The sequence below is a fragment of the Cherax quadricarinatus genome, chromosome 3, assembly GCF_038502225.1.
Source record: "Cherax quadricarinatus isolate ZL_2023a chromosome 3, ASM3850222v1, whole genome shotgun sequence".
Lineage (NCBI taxonomy): Eukaryota > Metazoa > Arthropoda > Malacostraca > Decapoda > Parastacidae > Cherax > Cherax quadricarinatus.
The window spans coordinates 44812814-44828067 of record NC_091294.1 but is presented as its reverse complement, the minus strand read 5'-3'; the positions used below and the strand labels follow the sequence as shown (position 1 = coordinate 44828067).

The window sequence follows — 15254 nt, the reverse complement described above, 5'->3', positions numbered from 1 at the left end:
TATGGAGAGTAAAAGAAAGGTAAAGAGAGTGGTGAGAGAGTGCAAAAGGAGAGCAGATGATAAAGTGGGAGAGGCACTGTCAAGAAATTTTAATGAAAATAAGAAAAAATTTTGGAGTGAGTTAAACAAGTTAAGAAAGCCAAGGGAAAATATGGATTTGTCAGTTAAAAACAGAGTAGGGGAGTTAGTAGATGGGGAGATGGAGGTATTAGGTAGATGGCGAGAATATTTTGAGGAACTTTTAAATGTTAAGGAAGAAACAGAGGCAGTAATTTCATGCACTGGTCAGGGAGGTATACCATCTTTTAGGAGTGAAGAAGAGCAGAATGTAAGTGTGGGGGAGGTACGTGAGGCATTACGTAAATTGAAAGGGGGTAAAGCAGCTGGAACTGATGGGATCATGACAGAAATGTTAAAAGCAGGGGGGGATATAGTGTTGGAGTGGTTGGTACTTTTGTTCAATAAATGTATGAAAGAGGGGAAGGTACCTAGGGATTGGCGGAGAGCATGTATAGTCCCTTTATATAAAGGGAAAGGGGACAAAGGAGACTGTAAAAATTATAGAGGAATAAGCTTACTGAGTATACCAGGAAAAGTGTACGGTAGGGTTATAATTGAAAGAATTAGAGGTAAGACAGAATGTAGGATTGCGGATGAGCAAGGAGGTTTCAGAGTGGGTAGGGGATGTGTAGATCAAGTGTTTACATTGAAGCATATATGTGAACAGTATTTAGATAAAGGTAGGGAAGTTTTTATTGCATTTATGGATTTAGAAAAGGCATATGATAGAGTGGATAGAGGAGCAATGTGGCAGATGTTGCAAGTATATGGAATAGGTGGTAAGTTATTAAATGCTGTAAAGAGTTTTTATGAGGATAGTGAGGCTCAGGTTAGGGTGTGTAGAAGAGAGGGAGACTATTTCCCGGTAAAAGTAGGTCTTAGACAGGGATGTGTAATGTCACCATGGTTGTTTAATATATTTATAGATGGGGTTGTAAAGGAAGTAAATGCTAGGGTGTTCGGGAGAGGGGTGGGATTAAATTTTGGGGAATCAAATTCAAAATGGGAATTGACACAGTTACTTTTTGCTGATGATACTGTGCTTATGGGAGATTCTAAAGAAAAATTGCAAAGGTTAGTGGATGAGTTTGGGAATGTGTGTAAAGGTAGAAAGCTGAAAGTGAACATAGAAAAGAGTAAGGTGATGAGGGTGTCAAATGATTTAGATAAAGAAAAATTGGATATCAAATTGGGGAGGAGGAGTATGGAAGAAGTGAATGTTTTCAGATACTTGGGAGTTGACGTGTCGGCGGATGGATTTATGAAGGATGAGGTTAATCATAGAATTGATGAGGGAAAAAAGGTGAGTGGTGCGTTGAGGTATATGTGGAGTCAAAAAACGTTATCTATGGAGGCAAAGAAGGGAATGTATGAAAGTATAGTAGTACCAACACTTTTATATGGGTGTGAAGCTTGGGTGGTAAATGCAGCAGCGAGGAGACGGTTGGAGGCAGTGGAGATGTCCTGTTTAAGGGCAATGTGTGGTGTAAATATTATGCAGAAAATTCGGAGTGTGGAAATTAGGAGAAGGTGTAGAGTTAATAAAAGTATTAGTCAGAGGGCAGAAGAGGGGTTGCTGAGGTGGTTTGGTCATTTAGAGAGAATGGATCAAAGTAGAATGACATGGAAAGCATATAAATCTACAGGGGAAGGAAGGCGGGGTAGGGGTCGTCCTCGAAAGGGTTGGAGAGAGGGGGTAAAGGAGGTTTTGTGGGTGAGGGGCTTGGACTTCCAGCAAGCGTGCGTGAGCGTGTTAGATAGGAGTGAATGGAGACGAATGGTACTTGGGACCTGACGATCTGTTGGAGTGTGAGCAGGGTAATATTTAGTGAAGGGATTCAGGGAAACCGGTTATTTTCATATAATCGGACTTGAGTCCTGGAAATGGGAAGTACAATGCCTGCACTTTAAAGGAGGGGTTTGGGATATTGGCAGTTTGGAGGGATATGTTGTGTATCTTTATATGTGTATGCTTCTAGACTGTTGTATTCTGAGCACCTCTGCAAAAACAGTGATAATGTGCGAGTGTGGTGAAAGTGTTGAATGATGATGAAAGTATTTTTCTTTTTGGGGATTTCCTTTCTTTTTTGGGTCACCCTGCCTCGGTGGGAGATGGCCAACTTGTTGAAAAAAAAAAAAAAAAAAAAAAGTGTGAAAATTCCAACACTGTGAGTCATTACATGACTATAATACCCACTGTCCCATGGTATTTAAAACTATTTTAAACTTAAAATAATAATGTAATTTCATCTAAGTGTAGGTCTTCCTGCAATATGTGTAAGGGGCTACAGAATACTGTTACTTAGAGCACAAGAAAAATGTGCTGAAGGCATAAAAATAAAGTAGAGAGATGTGACATACCTGGAACAGTTCATCCCACTTGGTATTAACTGTGATGAGCTTCTCCCGAATCTCTTGAGCTACCTCTGGCCGACATGTTGCAGCCAGGAAATTACCAGTCTCGTTCATCTCACTGTGTCTCTCCTTCCATTCTCCCAAGTCCTAAAAAAAAAAAAATTAAATATAATAAAATTTCTTTTAAGATTAATTAAGAAACAATACAAAACTTTTACTGCATTGGCAAAACCTAGTAGTCAGGTGCCTCATGACTCAATGGTAATACCTATGGCTCACAACAGAAAATCCCAGGTTATACCCTGGAGTGAGTGGATGTTTCACATGTTTCCTTACACCTGCTGCTCCTGCTCACCTAGCATCGCTGTATGCACGTGGTGGTTTAGCGCTTAGTTTTGATTATAACAATAATAATAATAATGTTCACATAGCAGTAAATACTTAAGTAAAATTCACTGGTGTAAAAAAATAGATATAATGGTGTTAGTTAACTGTTTTCAGTCACATCTTGTGTTGCAGATGAATGGTTCAGAGAACCAACATGTTGATAAATTAAACACATGTGCAACGCTTGGGTATCTTTATTGAAGAAACGTTTCACCACACAGTGGCTTCATCAGTCCATACATAGGAGAAACTTGAAGAACAGGAGGAGAATGAGGTAATCAGTCCCTCAACCTTGAGTCGATGTGGTCAGTTCATCAATCTATTCAAGATTGATGGACTGACCTCCTGTTCTTCAAGTTTCTCCTATGTATGGACTGATGAAGCCACTGTGTGGCGAAACGTTTCCTCAATAAAGATACCCAAGCGTTGCACATGTGTCTAATTTATCCACATCCTGTGTTATAAAACTATAGGTGCTTTTCAGTGTTAAAAAATCATTACAAGCAACTGAAAAAACATGACATGAGTATGGACCTACTTTAGCTTGATCCACTGAATTACATTTGGCACTATACAGGCAACAGCATTCTTACCTGAAAATAATCCATTTTATCTTCTTCAGAGAGGCTGACCATGGCTAAGGCATGGTCCAGCCAGGCTTCAAACTGCTGTGTAAGCTCCACAAACTTTTTCCAGTAAGTGATGACTTCTTCCAGCAAACTCTGAATACACCTCAGCTCCACAGAAACATTCTTCCAACGCTCATTCATCTCCAGCAAAAATTTGGCAATGCCATCACTCTCAGCTTTGCCTAAGTTAAGAGAGCAGGAGAGACTGACACAGTGAGAAGCCTATAATGTATCAGCAATGTTTTATAAGTGGTATAATATTTTATATGTAGTATATGCAGTCACAATTTGAACTAAGCTGAGACAAATGAGAATACCAATGAGAATAACCTGATGTTGCAATTAACTTAGTATAGAAGTCATTTTTGAATTTTTGTTTTCAGCAAGTTTGTATGGAGACATTTTTAATTGTACTTACTTAGATTGGAATCTTTCTTATATGCTTCAGAGACTTGTTGCATTTCGTGGAAGGCTCGATCGAACTCTTGGAAAATATTTCGAGTGCCAACAAAGGATCGATATTCTGCAAGAATTTGTTGGACTTCTTGTTCTTTGCCATATTTTACTGCCCAAGTCTTCAGTTTTGCTTCCACTAAAATTAGGAATGCTACAAGGCAGTACTGTAATAAAAGTTAAAAAATTAACAATACAGTGTATTGATATTTATAAACCAGAGAGCAGCATGTTATAAAAGACTTCAGATCCTTATAGACTTCTTAAATCATATGGCCGCTGGGGTAAAAATTGTCCAAAATGCAGAAGTAGCATTATGCCTGTAATACTTCAGCACCTTCTGGTTCCACTAAATGACAGCTTAGTAATAAAATAACTTTCAATATACTGTTCCATCATCAAACAAAGTTGTTATTTACAACTATTAAATATGCTTCAGTCAAGGGGCCTTGATCAAGGACTGAAATGTTTTATAATAAATATGGCCTAGTGTTTGCTCATGTGTATTTTTAACCTCTTACTAGATCTTTCTTACATCACATATTTCACCTAATGCACAAAAATGAGCATTCCTAAACTCTACACATCAATGACAGTTTCACTTCCTTATTACAAGAAACTGCTAGTTTTTATATACTGTACTCATTATTTCTTCAAACATTTACATAAGATTTCATTTTTAAATCTCTTACAGATAAACAAAACCTGTTACTTGATGATAAAGAGGATGTTATGAGGAATTAACCATTTGTTAAACTTTCTTTTTAACATCAGTCATTTTCCATAAGCAAAGGGTGACCCAAAGGAAATACACTCACCATCATTCATTCTCTGTTTTTTCATAAGTACACAGACATCACAATTACACAACTCATATGACCCTCTGAACTAAAAGATGCCCGCCCATCCTGCAGAGTGAAGGAACTCAAGAGCCCAGAGTTCAAGTCTCTCCATAAACAATAGAAACTCTTTAGTAAATATGGCTGGATTAGTTGAGCTAGGGGGAAAAGGGGGCATACATTAAAGCAGATATGTATAATGTGTAGCAAGACTCACTCTGTGTTCTAGGTACTTGAGTTTGATCTTCCTCTGTAAGGCACGAGGAGCAATAGTTTTCAGTCTCAGCTCCATGTACTCAAGCTGCTGTTGTGGAATAGAGGATGCATCTGAGGAGTTTTTCACTAGGTCGAACTTGGCTGTGATTGATGGTAACTCTGCGAAGAATACTTTGTGTTCTTCTATCTTCTTGCTTAACAGGCTGGCAATCTGGAAATAAGTTTTAATGCGGTCTTCTTCTCATATTTTGAACAGTAAGAATTTCATATATACATCCAGTTTCAAATTATCTCATGCTATCAAGCATATAAGACTCACAAATGTTACCCCAAACATTTCTGGGACTACTACCCCATCCCTTTCTACCTTCCATCCAAGATTTACACACCCAATTCTTCAACTTATCCCTCTCCACATACCCAAACCACCTCAACAATCCCTCCTCAGCCCTTTGAATTGTACCCTTGGTCACTTCACATCACCTTTTAATTTCTATGCTCCAAATTATCTGCATGACATTCACATCATACACTGTTTTCAGTCTCTATCCTTCGTTTTACTGTACCATTCAAAATCCATGCCTCACACCCACATAAGTGTTGGTACCATTACATTCACTAATACATTCCTTTTTTTTTTTTTGGTGCCAATCTGGTATGCTCATAATATACTGGAGAAAAAAAAAAGATGATTTTTCCTGAATTTTGTACTTTATAGGTGATTTTGACTGAATTTTGAATTTTTACTTTCCCTCAGTTGTTTTTCAAACAAATTCATTTCTGTTTTTATGTATGACCATTTGATGTAAGTGTGGTAAGCTCATAAAGAATCCCTATGTTTTACATGTTATGTTGGTTTCTTTATGCCAACTGCTTTATAGATCATGGGAGAGGACTGTTTCTGTTGCATAAAATGAGGGACACCTGTATCTTCATCCAACAATAAATGTACAAAAAAAAAAAAAACTCAAATCACTAAATTTCCAAAAGTGTGGCAGTCATAATTTGTTTGTGAATGTAAATAATGAAATATGGATTTCTCACAACTTTGTATTGTATAAGGATTATGATTAAATTCTGGATTTCATTTTTTCTCATTTTTTTTGGTGCATGTGTGGTAAGCTCATTTTATGATCATTTTTACCTCATCATTCTTTCCATAAAGTTTGTCTTCAGTGCCCAGCATAGCCTCAGCACGACTCAGCCACTCGCCAATAGGTCCAAGTGCACCTGGCAGAGATGCATCTAAGAGCCATGTCCAGTGTGACATCTGAAGTGATACCTGAATGAGATGATAAGAAAAAAGAGAGATGAGCCAAGCAGCCAATCAACACCTGTGAGTTATTATCAATTACATAACCGGTGCACGGCCACTGAAAAAAAGAGGCTACAAATAAAAATTTTCTTTAATATGAAGAAAAATAATAAACTTGAATAAGAAATATTAATAAAATTAGGAAACAATGTAATTCTTAATCAAATGCAGAATAGCGTACCATACTGTTTATAAAGGTAGGAATAAAAACTAGCAACTGATATCAACAGAACTGTACATATGTATATGTTTTGGTTAAAATGAGATTACAGTAATGAAAAAGGTACATACAGTACTGTAATTTCTACCCACTTGAATATGAGGAACAGTTCTGTAATTTACCCTCTCCTCCACCCCCCAACTCCTTGCCAACAAATTATGTACAAGAAAATTGCAAAACAATTCAATATATATAATTTTTCCATATAATAAATTTATGATTACAGTACTAAGTTACTAAGTACTTGAATTATTTTTGTAATTATTAATTTATAAATCAAATAATAAACATAATGTACAATATTACAAGATGACTACTACATTATCATACAGTTTTCTAGTGTTGATATACAATTTTTAATTTACAAATAATGTATATATACACAAACCATTACAACATATTCACAAATTACTTAAAAAAATAACAATACATATTGTATTTAACTTAAGTGAAACAGAAGGATATACCTAAGCATACAGTAATTGAAGTAATATTATTAGTAAGAAAGACACCTGTTGTAGTGGTTTTTCTAAATTGGTCTTTTTTGCCACTTGTCGGTGTCCTGCCTCCAGTTTCCGACAGTAATATTAATATGCAGTGTGAGAGCTGAATGTCAGTCAAACATTGTTTACAAGATAATGCAAACACGAAGAAAATACTAGGAACAAAATTTTCTGTACCTTATCCCAAGAAGCAGTGATGTCAGACCAGGAATCAACTGTGATGGATATCATCGATGACTGAGACTCCACCAAACTCTTCAGCTTCTCGTAGATCACTGTCTTTTCATCTGCTTCGGATTTGAGGGCTTTGAATCTCTGCAGGTTGCAATAAATAAAAAAAATGATGCATGGTCAAGGATTCTAGTGAATTACATTAAATAAAATAATCAGGGAGAGATTATGCAAATAAAGCCAAATGCCAAAAAAAAATCAGGAACACATTAGCTCTGATCACTCAGCATTAGTACATGACATGAATACTGTAAGTGAATATGTCTCTACATAAACCCAGAGGTTAGGGCTATTGAGGAGTGGAAAATGTTTTTAAATAACAGTATTGGAAATAAAAGAATTAAAAAAAAATTAAAGTATGCAGGAGTAAATGATGTCAAGAGTTAAAAAGATGCTAAATGCAGGGAAGTTTTCATTGGTCCATTTCACCCACAGGGACTTTACTGAGTACATAAATAGAAAAAATGAGAATACTGCATCTTAAATTTTACACTTGGTGACTGAGGTCATGTGAGAGGTCTGAAAGTGTAGCATCAGAGGAGCACTGCTGGAGGCCTATTGGCCTACCAAAGTTGTTAAATTTCCATATTTCTAAAATGATGTTGGCAGTGGGAAGTGTTACAGTTATATAGTGGGCTAAGAGGTCTAAACCCCCAGATGCAAATATATTGACCAGTGACTATGTAAGCACGATAGTTTAAGAAATTTCAATTACATACTGAAAATCATATGCTTTTCTAGACGATTTCCTCAACTATTTTCGGCAACTTATGATTTTTTAAACACGAGACTGAAGTCTTGGCTTAACCCTTTGATTGTTTTGGTCATATATATGGAGAAGAGAGGAATGTAGAGGAGAGAGAGAGATTTTGGGAGATGTTAAGTGAATGAATAGGAGCCTTTGAACCAAGTGAGAGAGTAGTTGTGGTAGGGGACCTGAATGCTAAAGTAGGAGAAACTTTTAGAGAGGGTGTGGTAGGTAAGTTTGGGGTGCCAGGTGTAAATGAAAATGGGAGTCCTTTGATTGAACTTTGTATAGAAAGGGGTTTAGTTATAGGTAATACATATTTTAAGAAAAAGAGGATAAATAAGTATACAAGATATGATGTAGGGCAAAATGACAGTAGTTTGTTGGATTATGTATTGGTAGATAAAAGACTATTGAGTAGACTTCAGGATGTACATGTTTATAGAGGGGCCACAGATATATCAGATCACTTTCTAGTTGTAGCTACACTGAGAGTAAAAGGTAGATGGGATACAAGGAGAATAGAAGCATCAGGGAAGAGAGAGGTGAAGGTTTATAAACTAAAAGAGGAGGCAGTTAGGGTAAGATATAAACAGCTATTGGAGGATAGATGGGCTAATGAGAGTATAGGCAATGGGGTCGAAGAGGTATGGGGTAGGTTTAAAAATGTAGTGTTAGAGTGTTCAGCAGAAGTTTGTGGTTACAGGAAAGTGGGTGCGGGAGGGAAGAGGAGCGATTGGTGGAATGATGATGTAAAGAGAGTAGTAAGGGAGAAAAAGTTAGCATATGAGAAGTTTTTACAAAGTAGAAGTGATGCAAGGAGGGAAGAGTATATGGAGAAAAAGAGAGAGGTGAAGCAATGTAAAAAGAGAGCATATGAGAGAGTGGGTGAGATGTTATCAACAAATTTTGTTGAAAATAAGAAAAAGTTTTGGAGTGAGATTAACAAGTTAAGGAAGCCTAGAGATCAAATGGATTTGTCAGTTAAAAATAGGAGAGGAGAGTTATTAAATGGAGAATTAGAGGTATTGGGAAGATGGAGGGAATATTTTGAGGAATTGTTAAATGTTGATGAAGATAGGGAAGCTGTGATTTCGTGTATAGGGCAAGGAGGAATAACATCTTGTAGGAGTGAGGAAGAGCCAGTTGTGAGTGTGGGGGAAGTTTGTGAGGCAGTAGGTAAAATGAAAGGGGGTAAGGCAGCCGGGATTGATGGGATAAAGATAGAAATGGTAAAAGCAGGTGGGGATATAGTTTTGGAGTGGTTGGTGCAATTATTTAATAAATGTATGGAAGAGGGTAAGGTACCTAGGGATTGGCAGAGAGCATGCATAGTTCCTTTGTATAAAGGCAAAGGGGACAAAAGAGAGTGCAAAAATTATAGGGGGAGAAGTCTGTTGAGTATACCTGGTAAAGTGTATGGTAGAGTTATTATTGAAAGAATTAAGAGTAAGACAGAGAATAGGATAGCAGATGAACAAGGAGGCTTTAGGAAAGGTAGGGGATGTGTGGACCAGGTGTTTACAGTGAAACATGTAAGTGAACAGTATTTAGATAAGGCTAAAGAGGTCTTTGTGGCATTTATGGATTTGGAAAAGGCGTATGACAGGGTGGATAGGGAGGCAATGTGGCAGATGTTGCAGGTGTATGGTGTAGGAGGTAGGTTACTGAAAGCAGTGAAGAGTTTTTACGAGGATAGTGAGGCTCAAGTTAGAGTATGTATGAAAGAGGGAAATTATTTCCCAGTAAAAGTAGGCCTTAGACAAGGATGTGTGATGTCACCGTGGTTGTTTAATATATTTACAGATGGGGTTGTAAGAGAAGTAAATGCGAGGGTCTTGGCAAGAGGCGTGGAGCTAAAAGATAAAGAATCACACATAAAGTGGGAGTTATCACAGTTGCTCTTTGCTGATGACACTGTGCTCTTGGGAGATTCTGAAGAGAAGCTGCAGAGGTTGGTGGATGAATTTGGTAGGGTGTGCAAAAGAAGAAAATTAAAAGTGAATACAGGAAAGAGTAAGGTAATGAGGATAACAAAAAGATTAGGTCATGAAAGATTGGATATCAGATTGGAGGGAGAGAGTATGGAGGAGGTGAATGTATTCAGATATTTGGGAGTGGACGTGTCAGCGGATGGGTCTATGAAAGATGAGGTGAATCATAGAATTGATGAGGGGAAAAGGGTGAGTGGTGCACTTAAGAGTCTGTGGAGACAAAGAACTTTGTCCTTGGAGGCAAAGAGGGGAATGTATGAGAGTATAGTTTTACCAACGCTCTTATATGGGTGTGAAGCATGGGTGATGAATGTTGCAGCGAGGAGAAGGCTGGAGGCAGCGGAGATGTCATGTCTGAGGGCAATGTGTGGTGTGAATATAATGCAGAGAATTCGTAGTTTGGAAGTTAGGAGGAGGTGCAGGATTACCAAAACTGTTGTCCAGAGGGCTGAGGAAGGGTTGTTGAGGTGGTTCGGACATGTAGAGAGAATGGAGCGAAACAGAGTGACTTCAAGAGTGTATCAGTCTGTAGTGGAAGGAAGGCGGAGTAGGGGTCGGCCTAGGAAAGGTTGGAGGGAGGGGGTAAAGGAGGTTTTGTGTGCGAGGGGCTTGGACTTCCAGCAGGCATGCGTGAGCGTGTTTGATAGGAGTGAATGGAGACAAATGGTTTTTAATACTTGACGTGCTGTTGAGTGTGAGCAAAGTAACATTTATGAAGGGGTTCAGGGAAACCAGCAGGCCGGACTTGAGTCCTGGAGATGGGAAGTACAGTGCCTGCACTCTGAAGGAGGGGTGTTAATGTTGCAGTTTAAAAACTGTAGTGTAAAGCACCCTTCTGGCAAGATAGTGATGGAGTGAATGATGGTGAAAGTTTTTCTTTTTCGGGCCACCCTGCCTTGGTGGGAATAGGCCAGTGTGATAATAAAATAATAAAAAAATGTACGTCTTACGAGCCAATGTGTCTGACATATACATACTCAAAAATTCCAGTGGCTTCAAATCAAGCAGAAGAAAGCTGGTAGGCCCACATGTGAGAGAATGGGTCTGTGTGGTCAGTGTGCACCATATAAAAAAAATCGTGTAGCACGCAGTGCATAATGAGAAAAAAAAAACTCTGACCATGTTTTTGGATTAAAACGGCGACTTTGAGGTGTATTTATGGTTGCATTCTTGTTTTCTTGGACTCAATCGATAGAATGGAAAACATATTATAGAAATAGAAGTTATTTTGATTGGTTTTACTATGAAAAGAATATTGAAATGGAGCTCAAAGTGGCAGAAATGTTCGATTTTTGCTGATGTTCAAGAGTAAACAAATGATGTCATTGTCCAATAAATGTCCAACTCGCCATTCTAATACACAGTCACAAATGGGTTGACGGTATTTATACAATTATTACAATATTGCAGTAGTCTGCATAACAGTAAATCTTCTATTTTTTGAATGAATAAAAATTCAAAATAAAAAGCAAGAGTATTATAACAGGGGCCTGGAGACGTGACTGATGAACAGAGAAAATGTTATTTTAGTGCCAGGAATGTCTGCATTGTTCATTCTGGACCATATTTTGAAATCGGCATTTTTTAATTTGCGTGAAATTGGCCAAATTGCCAATTTCTGACCACTTTATTGGGTAGTTGAAATCGGTAAATGGCCAGTTTCTTGTGCTCAATCGATAGAACAAATGGAGCTCTAAAGAAATACCTATGAGTTTGGTCGACTGGAACAATGGAATTGGCCAAAAATAGGGCTCAAAGTGGGCAAAATCGCTGATGCATAAATATCGCCGAGGTCGCTAACTTCGCAAGAGCATAATTCCTCAAGTTTTCGATCAAATTTCATACTTTTGGTGTTGTTACCATCGGGAAAAGATTCTCTATCATTTCATAAGAATTTTTTTTTTTTTTTCAAATATTTTTTTGACACCAGGAGACACTTCAGGATTTGGGTTTGTGACAGTCAAATGGTTAAGCCCCAACCCCCAATTGAAATCCTGGTTGTGCTACTGGCAATAGGTTTGGCCAAGGTGAATATGCCACTGATTAACAGTGTTGGATATTTTGACTGTGAAGACTCTAGAAATCTGTATTTAATTCTGTCACAGCATAGGTCAAAGCCTCCTGCAAAGCTCCTCTGACATTCTGCTTCCTCATTTTTCACCTGACCTCAGATGCCAAGTGTGTATTGTGTAAGATGCACTGTTCTCGTGTTTTCTATGTACAGTGGTACCTCAAATTTCGAACAGCTCCCAACTCGAACAATTATGTAAGTGTATTTTTGTAAGTGCTTTTGTAAGTGTAATTTGGGGGTCTGAAATGGACTAATCTAATTTACATTATTTCTTATGGGAACAAATTTGTTCCTTAACGGCACTCGAACAGCCTTCTGGAATGAATTATGGCCGAAATTCGAGGTGCCACTGTACTACTTGATAAAGTAGCTTCCCTATATTTTGTGTCTTCTTATCAAAAAGCATGGTGTTCGAAGCAGCCTGTATTACTCATGTGGCAGAATCAAGACTATACTTGTCCAAAGTTACCTTTGCACGTTTCTGATTTATGTGAAAGTTGATGTGTTAATTATACAAAGTTAGACTATGGTACTAATAATCTCTCTCAATGCAAAATCCTTCAAATGGCTGAAACAGAACTATATAGACTTACCTCATAGTTGATGTTGCCATGTGTTGCAGGATCATGCAGGGTGTCAAGCCAATTGGATGTGTGAGAAAGCCAAGTTGTGAGCTCTGAATATTCCATCTCTATCTCACTGAACATGTCCCCTGCTGATGCAGCTTCCAACGTTGGACTAGTGCATGGCTGAAAAAAACAGGAGAAACCAGAACCTCAGCCAGATTTATTTTAAAAAAACTGATATTTACCATTATTAAAATTTTAATATGGAGTATTCCAAGATATAATTACTGTACAGCATTTATGTGTATAATTTAGAAAAAAGTAAATAAAATTATATATTATGGGATAAAATTAAGGCATGATAAACCATCCAACATTTATCTTCCTATAGCACTTACTGGGACTGAGGTGGTACCCGGCTCTGGGAATTTATTAAGGAATGCAGCCACATAAGTCATAATGGACTTTTCATCAGGTTTATCAACATCCACATCTTCAGAATCCAACAAGTGAGGGATGCCCAGACCCTTTTCAGCAATACGGAAGGCAGCCTCTAAGCGAGCTTTGTTTGTCATCTGATTCATTGCCTGTGCAAAGAATTTAAAGTTTAGAATGTATTACCCCATCAAAACTTTGATTAGAGAAAGTATGATCTTATTTGCATAAATATGATCTAATTAAAATATGTGATGAGCAATTTGTACAGAATACCAAAATTTTAAATCCAACAATGAGAATTTTATAAATAAAAAAACTTAGAAATGTAAAACAAATTATGACTAAATCATAAAATCCAAAATACTATTTCTCTTAAAAAAGTAAAGGAAATTATGCATAAATGATAAAGAAATTGGATTCTTACCTGTAAATTAATTAGTCGTGGGTTGATGCATTGTATGAGAGCAACAAATGCTGTGCCATCACGCCAACTACATCCAAAATCATTCACTATTATGCCATATTTCCTGCAAGAAAACCACGTTTATCGATTCAATGTGATTCTAACTAATTCATCACTGTCTACAGAAGGGCATTATTTATTTATTTTATATTATTAACACATCAGCCGATTCCCACCAAGGCAGGGCGGCCCAAAAAGGAAAAACTTTCATCATCATTCAATCCATCACTGTGTTGCCAGAGGGGTGCTTTACACTACAGTTTATAAAACTGAACAGTGCAGTGCAGACACTGTACTTCCCATCTCTAGAACTTAAGTCCAGCCAGCCAGTTTCCCTGAATCCCTTCATAAACGTTACTTTGCTCACACTCCAACAGCACGTCAAGTATTAAAAACCATTTGTCTCCATTCACTCCTATCAAATATGCTCATGCATGCTTGCTGGAAGTCCAAACCCATCACACACAAAACCTCCTTTACCCCCTCCCGCCAACCTTCCCAAGGCCGACCCCTATCCCGCCTTTTCACCACTACAGATTTATATACTCTCAAAGTCATTCTGTTTCATTCCATTCTCTCTACATGTCCGAACCACCTCAACAACCCTTCCTATATTATCCTATGTTATTAACCGTAAACGGTCCAAACGTATATATACGTTTTTTCAACATTTGAAAGTATGTAAAAAAAGTAGATCTTCCTTGTGTTTTTTTACATTTGAAAATGTGTAAAAAACTTTGATCTACTTTTTTTTTTGTTATACATGTATTTGAAAATATGTAAAAAAAACGTAGATCTACTTTTGTAGCACTACACATGTGAACGTAGATCTGCTTGGACCGTTTACGGGTTAAAACTAGATGAGACTCAATAATACAGGTGTTTACACCAACACTGAAAATTCTTCAATCATCTTCATAACAAAATTAATAATTAATAGATATTATTAAATATAATAACATTAAAATACACGATTATTATTATTATTTTATTATCACACTGGCCGATTCCCACCAAGGCAGGGTGGCCCAAAAAAGAAAAACTTTCACCATCATTCACTCCATCACTGTCTTGCCAGAAGGGTGCTTTACACTACAGTTTTTAAACTGCAACGTTAACACCCTCCTTCAGAGTGCAGGCACTGTACTTCCCATCTCCAGGACTCAAGTCCGGCCTGCCGGTTTCCCTGAACCCCTTCATAAATGTTACTTTGCTCACACTCCAACAGCACGTCAAGTATTAAAAACCATTTGTCTCCATCACTCCTATCAAACACGCTCACGCATGCCTGCTGGAAGTCCAAGCCCCTCGCACACAAAACCTCCTTTACCTCCTCCCTCCAACCTTTCCTAGGCCGACCCCTACCCCGCCTTCCTTCCACTACAGACTGATACACTCTTGAAGTCATTCTGTTTCGCTCCATTCTCTCTACATGTCTGAACCACCTCAACAACCCTTCCTCAGCCCTCTGGACAACAGTTTTGGTAATCCCGCACCTCCTCCTAACTTCCAAACTACGAATTCTCTGCATTATATTCACACCACACATTGCCCTCAGACATGACATCTCCACTGCCTCCAGCCTTCTCCTCACTGCAACATTCATCACCCATGCTTCACACCCATATAAGAGCGTTGGTAAAACTATACTCTCATACATTCTCATACATTCACATACATTTGTTTTTAACTGACAAATCCATACTTTCCCTAGGCTTTCTTAACTTGTTTAATTTTTTTTTTATTATCACACTGGCCGATTCCCA

At 37.8% G+C, this 15254-nt stretch overlaps 1 protein-coding gene across 25 annotated transcripts in view; it reads right to left on the bottom strand.

Moving 5' to 3' along the window:
* The window catches only part of LOC128684052 (uncharacterized), a 1018196-nt gene that overhangs the window by 510300 nt on the left and 492642 nt on the right, over positions 1 to 15254 (bottom strand). For all 25 annotated transcript variants that reach the window (XM_070091648.1, XM_070091672.1, XM_070091678.1 and 22 more), the window contains 9 exons: positions 13450 to 13552; positions 12986 to 13174; positions 12615 to 12770; positions 7155 to 7292; positions 6084 to 6221; positions 4941 to 5150; positions 3850 to 4051; positions 3396 to 3613; positions 2422 to 2562 (listed from right to left, as the gene is read on the bottom strand). In XM_070091648.1, the coding sequence (XP_069947749.1) occupies positions 2422 to 2562; positions 3396 to 3613; positions 3850 to 4051; positions 4941 to 5150; positions 6084 to 6221; positions 7155 to 7292; positions 12615 to 12770; positions 12986 to 13174; positions 13450 to 13552 (1495 nt within the window). The remainder of the gene's footprint in view (positions 1 to 2421; positions 2563 to 3395; positions 3614 to 3849; positions 4052 to 4940; positions 5151 to 6083; positions 6222 to 7154; positions 7293 to 12614; positions 12771 to 12985; positions 13175 to 13449; positions 13553 to 15254) is intronic.